Here is a 26,385-nt window from a genome sequence, read left to right on the forward strand (position 1 = left end):
TTTATTGAGTGGAAATGAGCAATAGCTGCATGGGTTGCTGGAGGCAGTGAAGGCTTCTATTCGGGATGTAGCCTTCTTTGGGTCTAGGTCAGGCATCCCCAAACTTCGGCCCTCCAGATGTTTTGGCCTACAACTCCCATTATCCCTAGCTAACAGGACCAGTGGTGGGGGAAGATTGGGATTGTAGTCCAAAACATCTGGAGTGCCAAAGTTTGGGGATGCCTGGTCTAGGTTCTGAAATTTCCAGGACGCTGCACAGCAGAAATACCCCTTAGGAAAGGCTCCAGAGAATGAATGAGCTTGTGATTGGTTAGAGATGCTTCTATTTCATAATATGCCACAACTCCCCATTTTTATGAAGTGATTGATGATGAGTCACCTCTCTGAAAAATATGGCCATATTACATTTGCACATGATGGTCAGCAAACAAAGCAATGTCACTGAAGAAGTGTGCATGCACATGAAAGCTCATACCAATGACAAACTTAGTTGGTCTCTAAGGTGCTACTGGAATGAATTTTTTTATTTTGTCACTGAAGAGTTCACTCAGAGGGAGGTTGTTCTTTGTTTGTTTGTTTGTTTTTGCTGTAGAGCTGAAAAAACACAACCTGTCCAGTGTGAAGTAAAGATGCTGCAATCAAAAACCAAAGGAATCATGGCTTTGGACATTCACCTCTATGCCTGGTGAGAGATGCTAAGGAAGAAGTGTAGGCAAGTGCCAAAAGCCCACTCTTTATTTCTTAACACACATAAGAGAGGTGGTGAAATAAGGTCTCAACGGCCCTTCATTTGATTAGAATGGCTACCCAAGACACTGGTTGCTCTTGCTAAGGCCTCTTTCAGAGTCTCATCACACAAGAGAAAAAGGCTGGCAGGTAATTTAGACTTGGCAACTCAAGAGACCTTTTCTAGTTCCATTTTTCTCCCAAACCTGTGCTAGAATATCTGAACAGTAAAATAAACAAAAGGTTAAGGATGAAATACGCAAGCTCACATCTTTTATTAACATCTTAATGGCTTTCAAAAGTCACGGCTTCTGGAGTGAAGTTCTTGAACTTCTAAACACAAGTATCAAAATACATTAGTTCAAACGAAGCTTTCAATGTTCATACAGAGACAAAAATGGGGCTGCTACTTTTAAAAACAAAATAACCCAAAAACAATACCCCAGGCAGCTTTATCCTCCTTTGTTATCTGTATGGGGCATTACTCTCATTTACATTTACCGTATTTTAAGAAGACTCCCTTTTAAAACTGAAAGGCTGCTTATGCTTAAACTAAAAACAAGAAGGAAAAGGGCAATAGCGAGAGAAAGAAGTGGGCTCAAATGCTTCACCTACTTTTTTTTGTAGGACCACTGGAGAAGTTACAGCAGAAGAGGCTGACACTTGGTAAGCAACTAGTTTTTAATGTGGCTTATGTAGCAGAAGTGACCTCCAGAAAAGTATGAAAAATCCTAGTCAGAAGTAGCTTAGCAGTAACAATTGTATAACTGGAAGGGCCTCATCCATTCATTTTTCTCAAAGCATTTCTAAATCTGAGGAACTTTAGAATTTTAAGACTTTAATTATGCTCAACAAAAATAACCTGAAATTCATGTCTTTCCTGGGTGCCCAAACGGAGAGTAGGGGAAAAGCAACCAGCACTGACATAATATTAAAAGCCTTGTTTGTGTGTTTTTTAAACTAGGTAACAGTCTCTCAGACAGTTCTAATGACAGGAATTTTATTTAAGACAACTAAACCTGGGCAGTTCTATTGGTGAAAATACACACATAGAAATTCCAGTGCGGCACCAAACTCACCTCAAACCTATTCCTGTCCTCTTTTGAAATAATTGTACAGGCAGAGGTGGTAAAAATAATTTTAAAGATATGTTTAAGCATGTTTAAAAGGCAGCAAGGAGGCAGAAATAAGAGTGGTCTATGAGTTAAAACTATCTTTTCAGTATGCTTCACTTTTTTAAACATATGGGGAGCCAGACCCTGCTTTCAGGGTAAAAATTGGTTTTTGATTGTTGTTTTTTACAGCCAGGTTTCACTGAACTCAAGCCATCTTACTCTGCTTCCTTTACAGAATTCCAGTTGTTAAACAGAGTCAGGGACAAGAGTTTCTCAAGAGTCACCATAAGTTTTCGTCTTTTCTTCTACCCCTTCCCAATGCAAAATTATATTCGTAGCAAACTTTCAAATTTTAGAACACCATTCACACCCGGCAAATCATGGAACACTCCCCAAAGGTGAGGGATTGAAATCAAGACAAATAGGATTTTAACATCTCCAAAGCCAACCCTCTATCATAGGGTCACTTATTTCCATAAAACACATTTGTCATAGGACACTCCATATATCATAAACTCAATAATCCCTTGATACGTTGCTCCACTACAACCAATGCAGAATAAAAAGCATACACCTCCACGGGCCCAGACATAAATAAATATTACACCTAGGGGTAGCTTTCTTTTTTGCACTCTCTGAAGGCTAAGTTAAGGAGGTAGGATAGCAAGGGGTTTTTTTGGCCTCTGAACAATTCAAAATGCTTAATCCAGCTGGTCCTTCAGGCTTAACCGGAGTATTCCTCATACTCCTGGCCTGATCCGCACAATGCTACAAGTAATCAGAGCTCTACCTGTACATGCTAAATCAAGTCAAATTTACTCCACTTGAGTAAAAAGTTGCTAAGACCAAAGTATTCTCTACATATTTGAAAAATGAGAGCATGACTTGTGTATTCAAAATCTAATAATGTATTTGATATTCACATGCAAAAAGCCAAAGTTTAGAATCATACTCGTTAAGTCACATAGACCTCTCTGCCTTTTACCCTTTCAAAGAAGGAGACATACAAAAGCTGACCAACTTTTGTGAAAAATATTAATTTGCTAAAATAGTTTACATGGTATAGAATACATGTAAATGTAAAAACTGAGAGATTTAGAAAAGCTGGTTCATTAGAATGTGTCACATTTTTAATAATATCTGAAACTGGGTTGAAGTTCATCGGTGAAGATCTTTGCACAAACCCTACAGGGATTTCCCAGGCACCTTCTCACGTCTAACAACAACAGGAAGAGTTGGATCCGTTGGAGAGCTCTGAACAACTACTGCTGCCAACCACTTCCCACCGCCACCCCCATTTAATAATTTAACAGCTGACAGTAAGGCAAAAATCACTTTTTGAAAAATGTCTAGATACAAAATAATGTAAACCAATAAGTTATATTTGAAACCCCAGTATAACAAAAGTGAGGAGATGGGACACTTTATACAATAGGCTCTCTTTAGAACAGAATTGTGCACAAGCTGAAGATCACAATAAACCTTCAGAACTCACACAGTTTTGGCGTGTTTTGTTTTTGTACAACTTTTCATATACATTTTCAGTCATACTAGGAATGCAACTAGAACTGCACACTACTTCAGTGGAAAAAAGTTTGATATTGTGCAATATTCTGCCCCAATCTAAAAGTGGCAGAAATCCCTGCATTAGTTGTGTTTCAAACAAGGATCTTAAGAAACACATCTCAAAAGAGGAAAAGAAGGCAAAAGTTGGCAGATATCCAGCATCTAGTATTTCCTGTGTGTGTGTTTTAAAAAAAATGTGGACAACGTAGTTTCATGATTAAAAATAAATACTGTTTTCTGACTTTTGCACTGACTTGATTGGATAGGTTTTTTTAAGTAAACAAAGGGTTTTACAATGCTCCATATATAGCCTCAAAGCCACCAGTTGTTCTATTCCAGAGTCTTTCTCTGTTCCTCTCACTGTGTTTCAAAACCTGCCATTCGATATCCAGTTTGACTAGTTAGAACGCTTCCATTTTGCCCCTGGGGTGGGGGCGGCGGCGGTGGGGGCGGCGGCGGCACACCATAATTTGCACCCATCCATGCTGCAGAAGACTGTGTCTGACTGAATGAAAAAGGAAATTAAATAAAGCTTAGAAAGGTTACACAGACAATGAACTGGAATCAAGACAGTGAATCTCAAACCAAATATTCATTTTATCACCTTATCCACCACCACTAGCCCAGACCCACAAAATTAAACCACACAGGATGCCTTCAGAAATTCATTCCCACTTTCTGCACCAAATAAACAATGTACAAAATAATTTCTAAGATATATGAAGATAGATTAGTTTGTTGAGTGACCATTGACTTCTATCATTCTACACACAGCAATGTGGATCAAAAGGGTCTGTATTTTGCTTAGAAAGGACACAGAACTGCAAGTCCAATGGCCTGTTTCAGAATCCAACATAATATGGTCCATATGAGAAATTTCAGAATTAAAGCCTTGCTTCATAAAGCCGTGCAGTTATTTTCGTTCTGAAAAAGATTCCTTGGCACAGAGCCTGTATGAAACCGCAAACACTTACTTGAATCCCTGATTCCATGCTTGTCCATACATTCCATACGCAGGGACCTGCCAGCCATTAGGCATGTACTGGCCAAGCTGCTGCGCATTTCCGTACCACTGACCCCACTGCCCATAAGGCGGTGGGTATCCCACTTGATTCTGCTGAAAAAGTTCAAATAAACAAAGTTAGTACATTGGTACAGGGAAGACACACAAAGGTGGATGGTTTTCAGTTACACTGCCACATGCCCCTTTGGCCCTTTGCATCCCAAAGCTCATGTAATCACACAAACACAAAAGTGTTTTAGTTCGTACAACAAAGTTCATTCCAAAGACTTGTATGGACTGTATTTCACAACATTAAATAATTAAATCATACCATGTTGGGGAGCTGAAGAATTTGTTATTTGTTCCATATGAAACTCAACCATAGGGGTCAGTCAGACCAGTGGTACATCAGTGGCACATCTGTTCTGACATTGGCCTCAGGCAGAGCCAGTGTCAGAGGTAACAGAAAATAAATTGGGGATCTTACCGTGTTTCTCATATTATAAGACACGTCTTATATTTATTTTTTCCTCAAAAAAACACACTATGGCTTATTTTCAAGGGATGTCTTATTTTTTTCCTCCTCCTCTTGCCGCGGCCAACATTGCTGCTGCACCTATCACTATGTCTTATTTTCGGGGTATGGCTTATATTCCTTGAATGCTTAAAAATCCTGCTATGGCTTATTTTATGGGGATGCCTTAAAATATGAGAAACAGGGTACAGGTGCAAAATATGTTCTCTAGCATTAATTTCTGGCCATCTTACGGGAAAACTATTGTAACTTGCTCCTGCAGGAGGTAGTGATGGCCATCAATTTGAACAGCTTTAAAAGAGGATTAGACAAATTCATTTAGGAGATGCCTATCAATGGCTACTAGCCCTGATGGCTATGCTTTGCCTCCTATGGTTCTAAATACCAGTTGCTGGAAACCACAGAAGGGGAAAGGGCTCCTGTGCTCAAATCCTGTTTCCTGGTTTCCCATATGCATCTGGGTGGCCACTTTGAGAAGAGGATGCTGGACTAGATGGGCCACGGACCTGATCTAGCAAGCTCTTAGCCCACAAAAATACATTTATAACTCTAGCTTGTGCTTGGGTATCTCTGCAGCACAAGCAGGGGCTTGGACCACAAAAGCTAAATTAGGTAACTGATGCACCAAGATTCGGCACTCTCCCACTTATTTCTATACAGCATGCCACCTCCACTCCTCATTTTCCAAAAAAATAAGTTTGTGTCAGTGCTATAGCAACAGTACACACACCTTAGGATGTATTGCTAGGTCTGTGGTTGACCCTAAGACTATTCTCCTTAAATCCTCTTAAATTTATACAGTACTTTTATTCCTAGAGTTCCACAGCAAAGAGAGCACAATAACTGAAGAAAGATCAACGCATTTTCTAATGACCTTTTACATCTCCAGCCCCTACTATTTGTGTATGTTTTACAGTTGGATCCCATGTTACACTGAGCAACATGTGGGAAATGATGCATATAAATGAAATGAACAACCAGTAAAGGGATTTGTGGTCTAACTATTTAGAATGAAGAAATCTACCAGCACAGAATTATTTCAGGGAACTCCCCCCCCCTTTTTTTTAAGGTAGAGGCTTACCTGTTGTATTGGATTTATCATATCTGGTGTTTCTTTGCCCCAGTAACATTTCACAACATGTCCTTCTATAGTTGTGCCATTGACTGAAACAATTGCATGCGCAGCGCTTTCATGAGAATTGAACCTGTAACCATTTGAGAAAATTAATCAATAATACAAAACCCCGTTAAACATCCAAGTACAGTAATACAAATCCCTCTCACCAAAAATCCATCCAACAATTCATTTCAAGGGATAATCTATCCAATATTGCAAGCCCACCATGTGTAGATCCTTCACAATGTATGACATATGCACAAGGCCATGGGGGGCACATATTTGGGGAGGAAGGGCAGGATATAAATTCAACAAGTAAGTAAGTCAAGAAACTTGTGAGTGCTCCAGGGAAAACTGCAGGCCTGATACATTGGGCTGCTCAGCAATCATGGCATAGCAGGAGCAAGGCTTTTTTAAAAAAAGTCTTTGTGCAAGACAATGCCTTCCAGAAACAGAATGAAGGTGGCCACCATCAGCTGCCCCTCCATTCAGCCGCTGTATTAGGAGTCAGAATACTGAAAAAAGAACATCTGAGTAGCAGCTGTGATGTCAAAATCAGGTGCAAAACACCCAACAGCCCCAAGACACGCAAATGAAAGTTTTATATGAATGATCACAGGTTCCTGTTCCTTAGAGATAATGAACATGAATGGCAGGACACTTTGGAAGGAGTACACTTAAGTCAGAGTTTCAAAAAGGGCTTGCAATACTTTAAACTGTACACTGTGGCATGGGCTTGCTAAAAAAAACACACAGGAAAGACCAACAGTATCATACCGTACAAAGGAATATCCTTTATCTGGGAAGACCCGAATTTCCATTATTTGCCCAAATGGAGAAAATGTCTGGCGCATCAGCTGTTCTGCAAATCGGAAGACAGAAATAAGGATGTCAGGATGTGGAGTTAGGGACAACTTCCTAAGGCTACTAAAACTCATGAGATGCCATACCTGTTAGCCCTGAAGTAACACCTCCACAGTACACTGTGCAGTTGCTTGGACTGGACTGATTCACAACATCATCATAGGATAGTTGTTTGGCATTTGCTGTTTAGAAAAAAAAGGTTACACAAGTCTCTAATTTGCCCACAAAGAAAAAACCCAAACATCTGTAGAAAGAATTGGCTGTCGTTCCCCCCACCCCACCCCACCCCAACTGTCATGGCTTATGCTTTGCAATATATAATTACTGTTTAAATTTACAGCCACATTCTACCCCAAAGGCTTACAATTCTATGTGGCCAGGCCATTGTTCCTGAACAATTTACAATCGAAACCTGCTTGTAAGGTGTTCCACCCAAACAAAATTCTATTCAGAGCATCAAACTCACCACCTAATGCAGGCATCCCCAAACTGCGGCCCTCCAGAGGTTTTGGCCTACAACTCCCCTGATCCCTAGCTAAGAGGACCAGTGGTCAGGGATGATGGGAATTGTAGTCGAAAACATCTGGAGGGCCGAAGTTTGGGGATGCCTGACCTAATGGGAGGCAGCACATCAATTAAATATACTGGCTATCCCTAGCCCTAGACTGTCAGTTCTAAAAGCTTGGAGAGGAAATATCCCCATGTGTGTTTTGGAAGCTAAAATACTCACACTCATATGTACTCTTTGGAGCTGGAGGTTTACGTGTTGCCCAGTTTGTCCTGATTTGTCTTCCACCAAGCCACTGTCCCCCCATCTGCTGAATCGCGTTTTCTGCATCCTACAGAGAAAGCAAAACACTTACTGAAAGCAGCTCCATAAAAAAGAAAACTACTAACAATGCTAATTTATAGCAAAATATTTGTTTCAATTACAGAATCACTTTTATTCACAAAGGCTGCAAAAGCATCAGATCAACAATTATATGTGGTCTCTTTAAATTTGCAAAAAATAATAATACAAAAAACCTCCAAATACAAAAGCAGCTTACAAAAGGCTGTTCTGTGAATAGCCCTTTTGTCCATAAATTTTCTCCAGATGCTCCAAGTACTTCATTATGCAAATGAATGCTAAATGGCAAATGAAAATAGAGACAAAAGGTGCCTCCAACAACCGGAAAAATCTGGATCTGAAGTTTTATTCAGCCTGGATCCATTGTAATGAAGTAACCGAAGTCAGTGCCATTTTAATATAAAAATATCAATTTGCAGGTATAAAGATATGAAGCTCTATCATTCACAGGTAATCAGCTATCAAATTCTGAAAGACTACAATTAGACTCCAAACCCAAATAGTACTCATTGTTTGAATTTTCCTACTGTGCTCCAAGAACCTGCAGCTCCATGCATAGCCATGGCCATTTAGGGCCAAATTACACATGCAGGGGAACTGCATATATGCTACTCCAATTTAGTCTGCTCACATATATAATGGGGTTACTCTCAACATAAAAAGGAGCATGGGTGTGTGGAAGCAAAGCCCCCCCACTCTCAGTTCCTTTGCCTTACCTTACTACACTTCCAGCAGTTTTCTCCCTGGGTGGCTGGTATCAAAGCCAGGCTCAGGGAGAAACTGCTTATAAGAAGGAGAATGTAACGTGGGGAAATATTTTACTTTCCTGCTTCCCCACATTTGTGTAAAGAGTACCCCCAACCATGCTTTATATGTGAATGGGTCAAACAATTGTTTTAACATGTGGCAATTCTCCCTCCCCTTGACCAATCTTAGCTGTCAGGAAAAGTGAACTGTTACTACAGTTTTAGTGCACTTGAAGCACAGTACGTTATGTGTTCCACAAATGGAGAACAAAGGCTGAGGTTTTTAGACTGTAACCTCCTCCCAGAGAGAGATCAAAAGGCCAGAGGCTCATGCACTGGCTCCTAGATAGAAAAAAAGTGATCTAACTCAGAAACTCACTGCTCCTGAGAAAGCCAGAGTTATACTGCTGCAAACCATTTAAGACATAGAGAGCTGATAACCACATTTGTAGATTTTTACCACCACAGTTAAGGTGATATAGTTTTATGACTGAAAGAAACCAATAGCATCTATTTTAGCATTTCAAGTTAATGTGCACTTCCAGTCTTTAAGCTGCATTCAGTATTATTGGCAGAATATTTTATTAGCTCTCTTAAGATAAAAGCAAGATTTAAAAGTGGCATATGTATTAAAGTTGCACCTTTCAATGGAACTACATACAAAAAAAGTCCCGACAGTGGGAAATGTAGTCTCAGATGTTTTCCCTTTACAAAAATTTTGCTCACAAAATAAAAGTATCTTCAAGATGCTCTTATACTTACTTTAACGTAAATAAAAAACCTATAAAATCCAAGAGCAGTTAACAGAAATCATCTAAACAGATTCTTATTTAGCCATTTCATAGAATGATCTTAAGCTGCCCTGAGTATGCTGATTGTTACACCAGCATATAACTATTTAATACTTGCAGAACATTAGAATTTATCGGTGATTGCGAAAACAAGGGTAAGACTCTGGTACCACCTCCCTCCAAGGAAGAATAGATCAACCAGCCTCTAACAGGATTCAGATGCCCAGTATCATCAAACCCAACTCCATCCTCTTCTTTCCCCATCCAGTCCTCTTTCATTGTGATTCTTATCTTTTAGATTACAAGCCTGAGGACAGTATCTGTATCTTATTCTGAGTTATACACAGCTTGCCAAGTTAGTTCAGAACTTTAAGAACTCCATTATTTTATTCGAGTCTGGAATGTTCATTTCTGGAAGAAGGGTTCTTAAGAATCAACATGCACTCACCCATTTATTGAAGAAAGAAACAAAGCCATATCCTTTAGATTTTCCTGTTGCCATGTCCTTAACAACCCGTGCATCCCTAAAAAGCAAAGAGAAGACCAGTTAAACATAAAGAGAACAGAATCCAAGTGAAAATGTCTCACACGCAGCTCCTTTAATAAAATGAACTTCTTAAATGCACCAGCAATACATAGTCAAAGCAATTCTCCCTTTTACTAATGTTTTATCACAATAGCAAAAAATTAAACTTAATTGTGTAAACATGCAAAATCAATAGCTCTTTAAAACAAGTATTTTACAGTCGTTGGTTCACAGTTCAAAATGCTCTTACATAGTTAAAAATACTACGCATGGTCAAAGCAGCTATTCAAAGGAATAACTGAGGGCATGTAGCTAACTAGCATATTAGCGAACGGCTCTCTTTAACCATGCAATTTATAAACTTACTATTGGCCAACACATTCTACCTACTTATTAGAAATAGAAAATAGAAAAAATGAAAAAATAGGAATTAAAAGGCATACGTCGCCTGTTAACTGAATTCTTTAATTTTCTCAGGTCAATTCGTTACCCCCTTTTTGGACTTGGGCAGCTGTAAATTTTGAGAAATTGACATTTTCAGAAATGGTTGCATTATGGAAGAAAATAAACACTAACATGTTTTTCTTTTTTACTATACACTATTAAATAATCTTTTAAAGACTGCATTCGTAATTAACAATCATACAGGACTGATTGAAAACTACAAAGTATATAAAGTAAAAAATTTATAAAAGTAAATAGAAAAACTACAACGTTTGTCCACTGTGAACTGTAGCTTGCAGTTAGCCATGGCAATGCTGTCCATTCTTCAGAGACATTCTGCAAAATAACCAGAGCCCTATTATTTGAGATTGAGTGAAAAAAGACAAAAGACCCAGCTACAATAGCTAAACCCCACTGGTGAAAACTCTGTTTCTATTAGCTGTATGCTTCTCAGGCAATTTGTATACATGACTAAGTGGTCAATAACATTTTCAAACACACAGGCCTACTTTGCCCTCCCCAACCCACAAGAATCAGGCATTTATTACACACAAACACACACAAACATAGTAAGAAAATCATGCAGTGTAACTAGTGTAACTATAATGCGAGAGGCTGTACGATGCCAGACCATCATCAAGGGAATTTTAACACAAGCTACTATTGCATCCTGTATGAAGAAACTTGATTTAAGGAAGGGAGCTAAATAATGCTAAGATCACTGAAAGACCCAAATAAAATTTAAAAATGTCACTCCATGGAAAATAACCTAATTTTAACAATGCACATATGCTTTAAAGAGTTCATTAGTCTAAGCTAAGGCTATGTTACAAATTGCCTGAGAACAATCACTTTAATCATCACATGGATGGTTCTCTCTGCACATCTTAAAGGGGGGGGGGGAGGGAGAATCCTCTATACCAAGGATAACCAACTCCCATCAGCCCCAATCAGCATGGCCAATTGTCAGGGATGATGGGAGTTGTAGTCCAGAAAAATCTAAGGCGCTACCCGTGGCTCTATACTTACCCCTCAGCTGTCATTCTTGAAAATGACTCAAGAACTCAAACACATGTATGTGCCAGCAATCACTATGTGGTTTTTGCATTAAAGTTTTTGCATTAAAGACTTGGAGTAACTGCACAACAACGTTTTTATAAAGGAAACATAACTATTAAGATTACAAACAGAGGGGCATTTATTTGCACCAAAGAAATTATTTTCTCTCAGCTTTAAAAATGAAAAGAAACGTTTGCCTATATTTTGTCTTTTAAACAGTGTGACCATTTGTAACATTTAGAATTATAAACCAGCTACCTGTACTGTATTAAAAAAACAACTTTGAACACTTACTATTGGAAAACTTTTAAAATGAGGGGTTTTTCATTTTGATCTGTGTCAAGTTTGTTTTCTATAGATTAACTTGATAGGATACAGTTCATAGGCTTAAGGTCTAAGTGATCTAAGTGACAAACAACTGTGAATCCATAAAAAATATTTCTCCCAGCAGCTGCTTCAGAAGTAACAAAGTGCTCATGAGAGACAGTGTGCCAACACAAAACCATTCTCCCTGATTAGGATTAGTGCCTAATTCAAGTTCTAATTCAAGGCAGTAAATTTGGCTCACTCATGGCCAACTTATTTTAGAGAGTTTGGGGAAGGGGGGGGGAAAGAGTGTGTGGCATTTTTTTCAAACCAGTATTTACTCTGCCTTCCCTGCTCCTAGTATATCAGCACACATTAGTTCCACCGTACAACTTAGGCTTAGATCAACAGCAACCAGTCAATGCAGCTGCATCACTAAGCAGGAAGCCAACCAGAAGGTCTTAGTGTTTTGCGGACTTATTCCAACAGAAATGTAGTGTAGAATGACATCAGAATACTAGCAGAACTCTTAACTTTAAGAAGGAATCTTGTTAATGCAAGCAAAGTGGATTTTAATTTTATCAAATTAAGCATACCAGAAGCACTCTGATTTCAAAGTCACACAGATGCATAAGCCAAACTAAAATTCATGGGACTAAAATATTTAGCACTTGCTTTGCCATCACGGCCTTTACTGTCCTAAGGCTTTCACTGGTAAGACTTCTGCAAACTACTTTGTGCCACTTTGTGTATAAGCAGATAGCTAGAACCAAGAGAATTTCAGGTCTTACTCAAATATGGAAGTACATTCTGAGCAGATGCTACATGGGTGGGCCGGTCTCATGTGGCCTTTCTGCAGATGAAGTTGCATTTCTTGGGAGCAGGGATTCTAGATCCTCCTACCCAGCTGCCCCAACCTCTTCACTCCTGTGGTTTGAAGCCCCTACTAGGAGGCAGCAAGTATAACTAATTAATGAAGCCTTCAAAAACTAAGGTGACTAGTGTATATGGGTAGGCCACCTTTTAGTACTGAGAGCAACGTGGAGTTTCATAAAAGGGTCTGTGAGACTGATAACTTTTACAGTTTGTATATCAACTGTATTATTTCCTTGAACAGGGCTCCTATCGTCGATTGCCTTGATTCTACAGTACTCCAAGTTACTATGCTCAAGCACCCTTTAAAGGTTCTAGTGTTTGTAAGCATGATTAGGACTTCTTTACTTACCCTCCTTGTTTCTGATCCTTAGTGTCTGAGACATGTTTTGAGCAAAAACTCTTCTTCAAAGAAGGCTAGCAAGAATATCCGCTAACCAACGTTTCTTTATATGATTGTCCAGCTTTTCTGATCTTCCCCTGAAGCAATGCTTCTCCTCAAAACATGTCAGCAACCTGAAGTTCCTGCTGTGTTTGGAAACCCCCAAGGCCTATCAGTTTTGCAGCAGTAGTTGCAAGCCCTTCTAGCTGCAGATTCTATTGAAACAGATCAGGTGACCACAGCAGCTGTTAGGGGATCCAGGTATACATTCAGGCTCTTGCCTCCATGTTCCAACACCTCAAACACAGGTATAACCAGGGAACCTCTTGGGAGGAGGAACTTTTAAACAAAGAAACTCCATTCCGCCCAGGCTTGGTCACACACCTTAGCTCCTGGACAAATCATGTACACAGGTACTAACAACAGGCTTTGGAAGTGCAAGTTACCCTAACATCCCACCTCCTTTTTTTTTTTTGCTAGGACAAGGAACCTTTCTGACCAGCCATATAGAATGTGACTCATACGTACAATAATGTATCTTACAAAGTTGGCTTGAGTGCAAACACACTTGTGTCATAATGCATTCGTGAGTCTTCTAAGATGCCACAAGGCTCTAAATTGTCTTTGTTTCAAGATTATCCCTCTGGAAATTGATACATATGAAGCTATAATCTCGTTGTGTTATCAATTTTGAGATTACCTTCCAACCAGTTCTGAGAGTTGGTTGATATACCGTGTTTCTCATATTTTAAGGCATCCCTAAAAAATAAGGCATGGCAGGATTTTCAAGACCTGGCGAAATATAAGGCATACCCCAAAAATAAGACATGAGCAGGACCCGGCAAGGGCAGCAGCGTGCGCTTTGCCGAGCCCCGACTGAGCGGAAGCCGGCAAAGGCAGCTTTGCCGAGCTCCAAGCCGGCGGCGGGCTGCTGCTTTCCCGCTCAATTTCGACAATACTGCCACAAGCGAAAGGACGCAATGACGATGCCACTACTCACGACACTACTTTCACTTCCACCCTCCTTCTGGGATGGTCCATCCGACCCCACCTAAGGGCGGGCTTAATGCGGGGGCCTCGAGCCGCCATGTTGGACTTAACCACCAGGATTGTTCTAACGACACCGCTTTTGGAATCCGTTCCTCCCCCCCTCCTGTGCCGAGTTGGTCCCTGCCCCCTCTCGCGAGACTCGCCGCCGGGTCCGCTCTCGCGCACATGGCCCGCTGAGAGGGAGCCTCCCCTGCGCGCGCGTCTGCGCTCACCCTCCCCCCTCCCTCCCCCTTTTCGGCCCAGCGCGCCGCCTTGCCTGTTCGTGCGCCGCGCGTGTGAGGCGAGCGGGAAGGCCGCGCAGCCCCCCATGCAGGAGACCCAGGAGAGCCTGGCGGCCGCCGAGAACCCCACCACCGCTCTTCCCGCCCAGGACGAGGGGCCCGGAGGAGGAGAGCCCGGCGGCGGAGGAGAAGGAGAAAGAGGCGGCAGCAGCAGCGGCGACTCAGAGGCCGAGCTGCTGGACGGGCCTTCCGCGGAGGAGCCTGTGGGGAAGAAGGAGCTGGAGCCCGAAAAAGGCGGCAGTGAGGAGAAGGAGGAGGAGGAGAAGCCGCGAAGCAGCAGCCCGCCGCCGGCTTGGAGCTCGAGCCGGCAAAGGTACCGTAGCAGCGGCGCTTTGCCGAGCTCCAACAGAGCGGGAGCTGGCAAAGGCAGCAGCGCGCACGTTGCCGAGCTCCAAGCCGGCGGCGGGCTGCTGCCTTTGCTGGTTCCCGCTCAGTCGTGGCTCGGCAAAAAATAAGACACCCCCGAAAATAAGCCATAGGCTTATTTTCTTGGGGGAAAAAAATATGACATGTCTTAAAATATGAGAAACACGGTACTTCACAGGAGTAAGCAACACTTGGAAGAATTAGTGACAGATAAGAACAAACATCCAAGAGATACACTACGTCAGGGGTTGCCAATGTGGTGCCCTCCAGATATTGGGACTCCAACTTCCACCGGCCCCAGCAGCCAGCATAGCCAATAGGACAGTTGTAGTCCAACAAAATCTGGAGGAGACCACATTACGTATCCCTGCACTACATCTTGCTTCCATTTAAGCAGGTCTGCCTGCATACTAAAACAAGTAATTCATAACATGCTACACTGATCTCCATACAGAAATCTTGTTCTCAAGTTTCTGCAATTATAATTCAATCACTCAGGAAAGGCTACCAATGAAGTACTTATATTCCAAATATTACGTTGCAACTCAACCTAATTGGTCATTGCTATCAACAGCAAACTTCCAAGTCCTAAAACTAAAAGAATGTTTCTCCACAGAAACAATACAGCTGGTCCCCTGGCACTTTCACATGCCTTCCAAACTTAGTCAATGACTGAAACCGAAAAACTATACTGGAGGCCGATTTCTAGTTTATTTTATTTAATAGAGCACCCATTTCACAAAAAGCCAAAATCTTATAGGCCATAACTTCTATGAAATCTGATATTTATTAAAGCTGCTTTTATAAGCCTATGCAATGCCTTTTCATTGGTGTAAGTCACCCAGAAATCAGCTTTCCCTTAGAAAACCCATTCTAGATTATCTAGTAATTGGATAATGGAATGAATCAATACTGTTTTTAAAATTAAGTTGCAAGTCTAAAATACAGAAATATAAATCCAAAGTCTAGAAATGCACACTCAAATAAAGCAAGATGAACTGTTTTATAGCTCTGAATAATACAAAAAGATACAACTCCTTAGAGAATATAGGTATCCTTAAATATACTGACACTCTAATCAGCACATTTTCCTTAGTTTTAGCATCAAATTCTTGCCCCCATTATCTTACATAAGACATTACTTACGATATTCTTCCAAATGGTGCAAAAGCTGCTTTAATATCTTCAGTTGTAATTTCTGGGCTGAGGTCTCCAACAAAGACATGGAAGTGGTCTTACCAAGAAAAAGAAAAAGAAATGTACAAGTTTGCAGAGAACTCATGGAAATACAGGATAGGTTTGCTTTTTTAAAAAAATAATCTTGTATCAATTTCCATACATCTGGAAACTACATGAGAACTAGAATCTTTTTACCTAACAGATAACAAAATACATTATGGTTTAATATATAACCATGAACAGACATGATAGTACACAATTATAGAAAATTACATATAACTAGAATTTTTCATTATATCTGTAGTTATGAATAACAGAAGCTGTACTTCAATGAGAGCTAAGTCCATTTAGTCCAAAGCCAAAAAGTTATATTACAGCCTTATTTTATAATGCTAGTTTAGCCTTAATAATACACAAGTTTAACAATAATGAGCTAAATATGTATACTGGTTCTATGAGCAGAACAGAGTAGGATTTACACAAACCAGTATGGACAATATAAATTACAAGCAGCTCAATCTTAGTCATATTTGGTGAAGAACAGTCAAAAAGATACCTTGCATTGCAACAGTTTGATGTTAAAGTATTTGACAGTTTTCTGAAAAGCCAACAGTTTTGGTTGCCCAGCCTTTACACCATGTGAATCCATGTGAATTCAAAGTATGTGAAATCCATGAGCAAGTGAACTAAGACTGAAGGCAACAGAACGGAAACAGTAATCCCTTCACAGTTTGTTAGAGCCATTTACATAAGAACTGGTTGATACAAAGATCTCATATCTAAGGACTTTCTTCATACTCACATAAAGCCCACTTTAATTATCATCACCTCTAACTGATTTCAATGCACACATGACACTTTACATCTCCACCTTGGAAAGTCTACTTTAATCCTTCCCCAAACTTTTAAAGTTCTAAGGCCAGACAAGTAGAGAAGCAACACACTGGGTTGCATAGGAGCAGAAGGGAAAATGATCCAATTGGAAGAGCAATTTTGATATACCACAAGGGGGGCTTATGGCCCAGCACAGCCAGCAGCCTTGAAGAAAGCTGGTTATCTCACCCTCAGAGAGAGGGAAAGAATTCTTACAGCAATAGCAGCTTAATGGGGTCAAAGGGCTTAAGAGTCAGCAACAGTCCACATCCTGATCCATTGAGGAGGGAGAAATCTTGTGACAACAGAACAACCCCCCCAAATAGCTTCAGGCGGTTAGTGAATACCCCTGAGAGATTTCATTTTATGTTTAAGAAGATACAATTACCTTGTGAACGCAGTGTGTTGACAACGGTACTACCTGATGACAAAGATTAGATTTGTTCTTAAGTTTATTAACACAAACACATTAAATAATATCTTAGGATAATGATCAAAACAATAGGGCAAATATTTGTATGATGCTTATTGCTTAACATTTAAAACACTTTTGTGCAAATAAAGAGCAATTACTAAGAATTGTAAGGAACTTACTGCTGGTATCTTTCTTCTGGCTGCTGGGGGTTGTTGCCCAGTTCACTTTGACCTCCTACAAATAATATTTGCTAAAATTATATTCAAGGAAGTTATGTTTACATAACCCACAAACCCTCAAAATGTAGTGTGTTTGACAAATTCGATTTATGTTTTATATTATTTTGCCATATTCAATGCAAAATATGCTCCCACTCTAATCAAGTTGAGTGATATTAGGCAATATTAAATAACCCTTATTACTTTGCCGAGCTATTTTATTTGCAAAATGCAAATAATTTCATGATAACTTTTCAATGTACTTGTCTTTATCTATATGGTGTTTTTTAAAATTTTAAGTCAAAGTTCTATTATATACAACAGGATAAAAGTTTACCTTTAGATCTTCTTCTTTTTACAAAAGCGGTTTCATCCACAACCTAAAGCCACACTTCTGCGCCAACTCACCCTTTAGACCTGAGAGCTTACCTTACCCATTATCTTCCGTCCATTCATAGCCGCTAAAGCTGCAGCTGCATGTCGATGCTCATAGAACTCCACAAAACAGTATGGATCATTTCCAGCTGTCTGTGTAACACAGAAAGGAAAGTTATCAGAAACCATTACTAAGCCATCTCAATGTCTGTGTTGATTTTGTTTTGTGGTATAGTGGTGCCTCGCTAGATGAATTTAATTCGTTCCAGGACTCAATTCATCCTACGAAAAATTTGTCTAGCGAGTCGTGGTTTCCCATAGGAATGTATTGAAACTTAATCAATGCGTTCCTATGGGCTCCGGGGGACTGGCGGCGGGGAAGGCAGGCAGGCAGGCGCTTGCTCTCTTGCGTGCCCGCCTTCCCCAGCCAAGAGAGCTGTGTGCCAGGCGGGGGGGGGGGGGAGAAGCAGGTGAATGGATCGTTCCTCCGCTCCCCCCCCCCCGCCCGACAGAGCCGGCGGCGCTGTTTGCCGGGGCTTGTTAAGCAGCGCCCGCCGCGCTTTGGCACCAGGGGACCCGCTGCTCTTCGGATCCGTCCCCCGGATCGTTCCTCCGCCTTTCCCCCACCCCACCCAAAACACAGCCGGAATCGGACTGTGTTTCGCTGGTCTCTGCTGGTTGCCCTTCACTGCTCATGGCAATCAGCAGAGACCAGCAGAACACAAAGGGGAACCAGCTGCAGCGCAGGAAGAAGGCAAAGGAAGATCAGCTGACAGGCACTGACAGCTCATCTTCCTTTGCCTTCCTCCCACACTACACCTTGTTCCCCTTTCGCTAGAGGAATGCCCTGTAGGTTTTCTGATCGGAGGTTTTTATGGCCATGCTTCGCAAGACGAAGCGGCGGCCATAGAAAACCTCGTCGTCTTGAGAGGCAACCTCCGATCGCAAAACCTATTCGTATAGCGAAAAAATTGTCTAACAGGGCATTCGTCTAGCGAGGCACCACTGTATCTCCCAAGCAAGCAGCATCATTTAAGTCTGCAATCCGAGGTACTATTACTATTATTTTGTGTTTAGGATTAGCAGGAAAAGAGAGTTCCACAGCAATAAGTAAGATTTTATGCCTCAAGTGTTCAAAAAGTAGATTGAATCTTTAGACCTTGTAAATTATTTACTGATTATTTTTAGTGGAAACAGAGTAATTTCAAAACTACTTTTAGCTTACTACTTTTTTCTTAGTTCTTTTACTTGTTAGTTACCCTTCAGTTTAATTTGTTTTACTGAAATTTCTAAAGGGAGGGCAACAACCTGTGAAACTCCTGAGGGAAGAAATCTAAACTTCGTTAGAATCCTCAAAGCCACATTTTTTATATTAAAAGATATTTTTTGTGCAGAACATAACCACTGCATCAACTTACATCCATGATCATTTTGCAATTTTTGCATGGTCCAATCTGGCTGAAGAGCTGGAGAATTAGGGCTTCAGTAACATCTCTTGACAAATTCCCCACATACCTGCAAAAATTATCCAAATTTTAGATCCATGGAGGTATGAGTCTCAAACAATAAAGACCAGTTTGCCCTGAGGGAAGGGAGAAGTGAGGAAGCCGGCCCTAGGCCATACCACTGACTCCTGGCAGAGCTATCAAGGAGAACTGTTGGGGCATCCCTCACCCATCTTCCCCCTGGAGCTACTTAAGAAAGACCTGTGTGAGCAACACATAGGCTGAAGGACTGTCACTCTGTATTTTATTTGTATTTGTATTTTAAACCACTTTGGATTCCTTGGCAGAAACGCAATAAGTAAACTAACCATCATAGTCAAACTTCCTTAATAAAAAAAAAGTAACTGTACCTTTCCAAAGCTAAAACAAAAATAAGCCCTCAATCACAAGAACAGGATGCTTAGAAGTTAACAAAAGAGGGAGAAGCAGGCTTGAAAATGGGTGCAGAACAAGTGAGTATTTTTTCATTGTTACTAAACCTAAAGGCTGAGAACAGGTGAAACCACAATACAGTATTACTCAAGATATTTGCTGCACAAATTACAAATGCTATAAAAAAGTTTGCAGAGCAGTAGTACAGTGCATTTATAAGAAAACTAAGTAAGGTACTGTATTTGTATCCCTTTCTCAATTTATAAAGGTAAAGGGACCCCTGACCATTAGGTCCAGTCGTGACCAACTCTGGGGTTGCGGCACTCATCTCGCGTTATTGGCCGAGGGAGCCGGTGTACAGCTTCCAGGTCATGTGGCCAGCATGACAAAGCTGCTTCTGGCAAACCAGAGCAGCACACGAAAGCGCCGTTTACCTTCCCGCTGTAGCGGTTCCTATTTATCTACTTGCATTTTGACGTGCTTTCGAACTGCTAGGTTGGCAGGAGCTGGGACCGAGCAACGGGAGCTCACCCCGTCGCGGGGATTTGAACCGCCAACCTTCTGATCGGCAAGCCCTAGGCTTTGTGGTTTAACCCACAGCGCCACCCGTGTCCCCTTCTCCATTTATATCCCTCCACAAAATCCTTCCTAGGTTTACCTGACCACTGTCAGCATCAAGTGACCAAATTTAAAATTCAGCACCAAATGCAATCCCATTTTCAGAAGGCATAAATTCAATTTGGGCCTGCCATGGAAGAAGAGAAAAATAGACAGCACACTTAAGAGTATGCAATTGATTCTTCCTTTGAAGTATGAATCATGTGATGTCAGATGACTGACAGTTGTCAGCCCCGCCAATATGTCAAAAGTGACATGGGGTGGGTGGGCCAGATCCATCCTCCACTGTTCATGCTTAGGTTGCTTCTAGACAACAGGCAATCCTCATTTCGCATGGCGGTTACACTCTAGACCCCCACATGTTGGCGGGGCCTGCATAAAGCATTCTGTCCCTCCCCCGTTCTGCCCTTTTAGTGACATTTTAGTGTTCTGCCCATTTAGTGACATTCAATTCTTGGTTCGACCCCGGGCACACATGTGCAATCGTGGGTCAATCAGATGCACATAAATTGGCCCTTGCCTTGTATTCAACAGGTAATTGCCTTTGAAGATGGTTCAGAATTTTCATGTGGTGCAAAATGCACTGACTCAATGGTTAATGGGATCAAGACAGTTTTCTTATCTGAAGCCTATTTTAAAACAGTAGCAGTGGCTACAGATAGGATACAGGACCAAAATCACAGTATTGATTTTAAGCTTTAATGACCAAGATAGTATGTCCTGATTATCTCAGAGGCCACCTTGTCCGTTATGTGCCTAACCTGAATTAAGAACTACCATAGTTCTAGTTACAAGTAGGTAGCCGTGTTGGTCTGCCGTAGTCGAAACAAAATAAAAAAAATTCCTTCCAGTAGCACCTTAGAGACCAACTGTTTGTCATTGGTATGAGCTTTTGTGTGCATGCACACTTCTTCAGAAGTGATAATTTTGAATTGAAAAACGGCATTAAAATGTTTTTAAAATCAAGGGTGGAAAACCATTTTTGGACCAAGAATTGCATTCCATCTTGGCCAACCCTCCCTGGGTCTGCAAGTTGATGGTGGGTGAGACCAAAACAATAACGAGCAGGCCACTGCACCCTCTCACATGCACGCACTCCAAGTAAACCCACCAGCACATAGACTCTTAATCCCCAGACAACTGTCCAAGGGGATATAATTTTTATGCTGATTTTGGCTGGGAGGGTTCTTTTCTTACACAAAGATCATCCACCCGCATTGCAATTAGGCTTGAAAACAACCTTCCAATGGTACCAACAGAAGGTTGCTTTCAAGCCTAATTGCAGTGTGGAGCATTGCAGCAGAGGAATAGGATGGTTAACTCTTTCTTCTGCAGCTGGAACCCAACCCACAGAACAATCGCCAATGCCACAAAGAGGATTTCAAACCTGCCTCCTACTGGCACTAATAGAGTAGCAAGGCAAGTCCCAGCACCGTGGAGAGCTCCAAGTGAACATTTTGCTCCAAAAAGCTGCAAACCTTCAGGGGAACTTTGAGCCACTGCATTCAAACCTGCCTTTCCTCCTGGCAATCCAGTGCCTCCTGAAGGGCCAACCATCTGGCAATTCTCCTGTGCTCCTGTCTCCTACCTGCTGCATTACTAGAATGGTGAGGTACTATGTGAGTAGCTTAGGTCCTCAGGCCCAGGGGGAGATTCCTATGAAATTCATTGCTCTGACTCTATGGAAGCTGCTGTTGTGGGAGCTGGTTCAGTTGGCTTCTACCTGCCAGCCTCAGTGCTCCCCTGATCTCCAACATCAGGCTCATAGTCTGGACTGGCTCATGAGCTAGACACTGTAAACCCCCCCCTTGGCATCCTGATCACAACACACTTGAACTTACATACTCTTCTCTCAAATGCCTTAATTTTGTTGGTACTGTATACCAAAGTATTCTAGAGTCAAATGTGAGGCCATCTGCCCAACTGCTGAAGCTTGGCCGAAACTGAGTCATGCAACAGGACAATGATCCCAAGCACACCAGCAACTCTACAATAGAATGGCTGAAAAAGAAAATAATCAAGGTGTTGCAATGGCCCAGTCAAAGTCCAAACCTCAACCCAACTGAACTGCTGTGGCGGGACCTTAAGAGAGCTGTGCATTGACAAATGCCAGCAAACCTCAATGATCTGTAGCAACGTTATAAAGAAGAGTGGGCCAAAATTCCTCCACTATGTTGAGAGACTGATGAAGTCATACAGAAAACAATTACATAAAGTTACTGCTGGTAAAGGTGGTTCTACAACCTACTGAATCATAGGGTATTCACACATGGCTTCTCCATTTCGGCTTTATTTTTGTTAAATAAATCATTACATGGTGTAATACGTCATGTGTTGTTCATCTGAGGTTGTATTTACCTAATTTTAAGATCTGCTAAGGAACAGATGATTGTGTCCTGGTATGTAAAACCACAATTCAAAGAGGGTGTACTTTCTTTTTCCCATGTTGGTAGCCTGAGGAAGTACCATCCACCTTGGGCCTGGCAATAAAAAGAAAGTCTAGAGTGAGAGACTAGGGCAATGTCCGCTGTTTCCAGGAACTCTTCTGGTTGTGAGATTTTTGTGGGTGAACTAAGAGTTTGTTTTGGACCCTGGGTGAGAACTCGAGAGGCTGTTAGGGAGGGTGTCAGAAGGAAAATGAAATGATATTGATATATATTAGTAACTTTGTATAAATGTGACATTTTTATATGTAACTGTATTTTTGTAATATTATAAAGTTGTCACTTCAGTTTTCTGTACAATGCTTAAATATGTTTTTAATATATTAAGCGGTCCAGATACTCTGCAAGCAAGCAAGCAAGCAAGCAAGCAAGCAAGCAAGCAAGCAAGCAAGCAAGCAAAGAAACAAACAAATGGTCCAAAGGACTGAGGAAGGAAATAGTGCTGCAAAATAGAAAATGGTGATGGTGGAGAAGAGTGCTGATATAGTACAGAGGCTAAAAAACAATAAACAAGCCACTCCCTTATCCGCCACAACCCTTATTCACAACGTGAAGGTAATACAGATCTCCTTTACAGAGTTAGTCTCTAAGGATTATTCATGTTATGTAGAAAATATAACTATGTCCCTTCAGTATTTATTGCCAGAGTGGCTGACAAATTCATAATACTGTAACAGAATAAGCTACCAATGGCCATGACCTGCCTCACCCTCAAAAGATGGAGATACCCAGAAAAGATCATTACATTAATAAACAAGCAGTAGGGGACACTTCCCTGCTATTCCATTGGGGAAGCCCCAGTTAATAATTGATCAGCTACATTTTGGACTACAGAAACACCTTCCATTGGTGGTTGCATACTGTTGGAGAGTGGGGGAGATGAAAGATGATGGTCTGCTCTGCTTATGCAGTAAAATGAGGCCTCTGCCACTCAGAGCTTACGCTACAAGTGGATAAAATCATTTTTGAATGCTGCTGCATATTTTGTGTTTAAACTGCAAGTAAAAAATCAACCACTGTACCCAAACCTAACTATGGGCAACATATTTAATCTGACATTCTTCCTCCATTTACTCCTGCCTTCCATCCCCTTCATCCACTGGCTCTCTATCAGAAAATATAGTCTGTTTACTAGTGCAGTAGCCACAGATCAAAAAGTGCAAGTAGGTGAATGGAATTCCATGCAAATGAGTGGCCTAGCAAGGGAGAGATGGAGAGCTCTGTCATAGGAACACAGGCAAGCACCTTATATAGTCAGACCACTGGTTCACTTAGCTCAGTACTGTCTACAGTACACCACAGGTCTTCAACTGGTGTGTCAGGACCCTCTAGTGGGTTATGGCCTAATTCAAGATGGGTCACATGAGCAGCACTGCCACCCTGCAAATATATTGTAAAAGATTAAGAAATTGGTCCCCAAAGGCATGTTTGAGATAAAAGTGGGTCCTGGGTCTGAAGTTTGAAGATACCTGGCCAATACTGACTGGCAGTTGCTTTCTAGTGTTTCAGATGCTCCTGCTCTGTGCCCACTATCAGAAGAAAATTCTCCTCCAATGTATGCAGCACAGAAATGAAGCTTTCATGGTGTTGTGAGGTTTTTTTTGGGGGGGGGGCGGAGGTAGGTTGTATGCCCCACTAAAGATGGGTCCTTAAGGGAACAAAGGGAATGGCTCTGTGCCAGAGGGGAAATGGGGGGGGGGGCTACCTCCCTCAACTGTTTCTTTCTTAGAAAGACAAAAGGCCAGAGTTGACAGTAGAGTTATGTGAGCTTAGAAACTGGATGCAAAAGCTGTAAACTGGAAAGGCGGAGAGAGAGCCAGGCCTGATTTCTGCTGAGAGCCATGTCTAATTTCTACTCATAGGCTGTGGCTATGGGAGAAGCAGGACTCTCTTGGGATGTTAATGCTATGAACCCCTCCATCATAGGCTCAGGTTGTATATTTGTGTAAATAAACCACAAAGCATAGACGCCACTGTCTCTGATGTTCCTCACTCCAAAAGGAAACACAAACTCTGAACAAGCATCTGGAAAGCCTAGAATCTCGCACCACTCACGAGACTGGGGTAGTATGCAACAATACTTTCTCTGTAAACCCTCAGGCAGGCCTATAAGAAAGTTCTTTAAGTTCCTTGGAGACAAGAGACTTGTAATCCTGTCTATGTAGCATATGGTGCTACAGCAGGCATCCCCAAACTTCAGCCCTCCAGATGTTTTGGACTACAATTCCCATCTTCCCTGACCATTGGTCCTGTTAGCTAGGGATCATGGGAGTTGTAGGCCAAAACATCTGGAGGGCTGCAGTTTGGGGATGCCTGTGCTACAGAGATAATAACCAGTGCAAGGATTCTAGCTATGCACACACTCATTGTACTGCTATCAGCTGCTCTGATACCCCAGGCTCTCTCTCAGCCCAGCCAAACTTACAGGGTTGTAGTGGACAAAATGAGTGCGCTGTGTGGGGGTGGGAGAACCATGTCTGCTGCCCTGAGCTCCTTTAAAGAACAGCAGAATAAAATATATTAACAGCTATTAAGATAAAAGAGCCTGCTGGATCAGGCCAAAGTGGGTCCATCTAGTCCAGCAGCTTGTTCTCACAGTTGCTAACCAGATGCCTCTTTTGAGAAACCCACAAAACAGGATTCAAGCAAAAGAACAACTCTCCCCTCCTGTGGTTTCCAGCAATGGGTATTCAGAAGCACTGCTGCCTCCAACTGTGGAGGCAGAGCATTGGCTGGTTAATAGCCATCTATTGCCCTCTCCTCCCAGAATTTGTCTCACTCTTTTAAAGCCTTTTAGGTTGGTGGTCCTCAGTGCCTCCTGCGGGAACGAGTTCCATAGTTTTAACTATCTGCCCTGACTCTGCCAACATTGAGCTTCATTGGCTGCACACGAGCCCTTCTGAGAGAGGGGGGGAAACTTCCCTCGGTCCGCTTTCTCCATGCCATGCGTGGTTTCATGAACTTCTATCATGTCGCTTCTTACTCTCCTTTCCCCCACAAAGCTAAAAAGGCACAAATGCTGCAACCTTTGTGGGGGGGGGGGGGAGTCGCTCCGCCTTCTTGATCATTTTTTTAATATCCTTTCTCGAGCAGAACTGTGCACCATATTCCAACTGCGTTCGCCCCGTAAGATTCATCTAACAGTATTTGTGATACTGTACTAGCGATTTTCAACACAAAAGCTCGCTCCGTTGCCTGAGAGGAGAAAAGGCCAAGGCCACCCCCCCCCCAAAAATAGTAATTCAAGAGGGGCGAATGCTTCCCCCTTCGCCTTCCCCCGCCCCGGTTTTTATGGGGGGGGGCTAAGGATTTTATTCGCCCGCACAAAAGGAGAAAGAGAGGCAGTGGGGGAGGGGATAGGAGACGGGCGGGAAGGCGGGAGAGAGGGGCGCAACGTGGCTCGACCCCTCCCCCTCACAATAGGCCTCCTCACAGCCTCCCTCCCGGCCCAACTCACAGCGTCTTGGGCATTTCGTCCTCCATGGCGGCGGCGGTTCCTCTCCCTCCTCAGCCCTCCAGCCAGGCCTGGTCACAACCGCGCCCGGCTCGCCGCAGGCCAAATCCGCGCGCGAGTGCGGCGGGGGTGCGGGGCGGGAGGCCTCCGGGGAGCCCCGACGACGGCGCGGCGGACAACAAATCCACCGCTGGCCTCTCAAGATGGCGCTGGTGGGCAAAGAGAGGGCCCGGGCCGGCCGACGGAAAAGACCGTCGGCGCATGCGCCGCAAGAAGGCAACCGCGGCGGCGCCGACAAACGCGCACGCGCGCTGGCGCCTCCTCGCCAACCG

The 26,385-nt window shown here is 42.2% G+C and overlaps 1 protein-coding gene across 8 annotated transcripts; it reads right to left on the reverse strand.

The window, feature by feature from the left end:
- Nucleotides 1-970: 970 nt before the first annotated feature.
- Nucleotides 971-26,299, reverse strand: TIA1 (TIA1 cytotoxic granule associated RNA binding protein). 8 transcript variants are annotated; one of them, XR_015950295.1, is made up of 15 exons: nt 26,057-26,299; nt 19,079-19,175; nt 17,715-17,813; nt 17,247-17,301; nt 17,041-17,073; nt 15,747-15,834; nt 10,554-10,619; nt 10,283-10,350; nt 9,762-9,837; nt 7,657-7,765; nt 7,013-7,108; nt 6,840-6,924; nt 6,027-6,150; nt 4,382-4,524; nt 3,203-3,912 (listed from the first exon to the last, which is right to left on the reverse strand). XR_015950295.1 is itself a non-coding variant. In XM_035118235.3 (14 exons), the coding sequence occupies exons 3-14, from the start codon at nt 19,088-19,090 to the stop codon at nt 3,765-3,767; spliced, it is 1,068 nt and encodes a 355-aa protein (XP_034974126.1). In that variant the 5' UTR covers nt 19,091-19,175; nt 22,514-22,635; nt 26,057-26,299; the 3' UTR covers nt 971-3,764. The 8 variants fall into 8 exon arrangements, 7 of the variants coding, with proteins under 7 accessions (XP_034974126.1, XP_034974123.1, XP_034974122.1 ...); XM_035118235.3 differs by lacking the exons at nt 10,283-10,350; nt 10,554-10,619 and adding an exon at nt 22,514-22,635 and having other exon boundaries at nt 971-3,912; XM_035118232.3 differs by lacking the exons at nt 10,283-10,350; nt 10,554-10,619 and having other exon boundaries at nt 971-3,912; nt 4,382-4,521.
- Between the last annotated feature and the right edge of the window lie 86 nt (nt 26,300-26,385).

This window comes from Zootoca vivipara, chromosome 6, assembly GCF_965207765.1.
Source record: "Zootoca vivipara chromosome 6, rZooViv2.hap1.1, whole genome shotgun sequence".
In the NCBI taxonomy this organism is placed as follows: Eukaryota; Metazoa; Chordata; class Lepidosauria; order Squamata; family Lacertidae; genus Zootoca; species Zootoca vivipara.

Bases quoted from the DNA above. Each gene is read 5' to 3' on its own strand.
- TIA1 (XM_035118231.3), bottom strand. From the start codon at position 26,082: ATGGAGGACGAAATGCCCAAGACGCT. The intron at 6,925-7,012 runs GTATGGCATCTC...TCCGATTTGCAG, and splicing joins TGTTACTTCAGGGCTAACAG to AACAGCTGATGCGCCAGACA. The intron at 4,525-6,026 runs GTAAGCCTCTAC...GAACTTTTTCAG, and splicing joins TGATAAATCCAATACAACAG to CAGAATCAAGTGGGATACCC.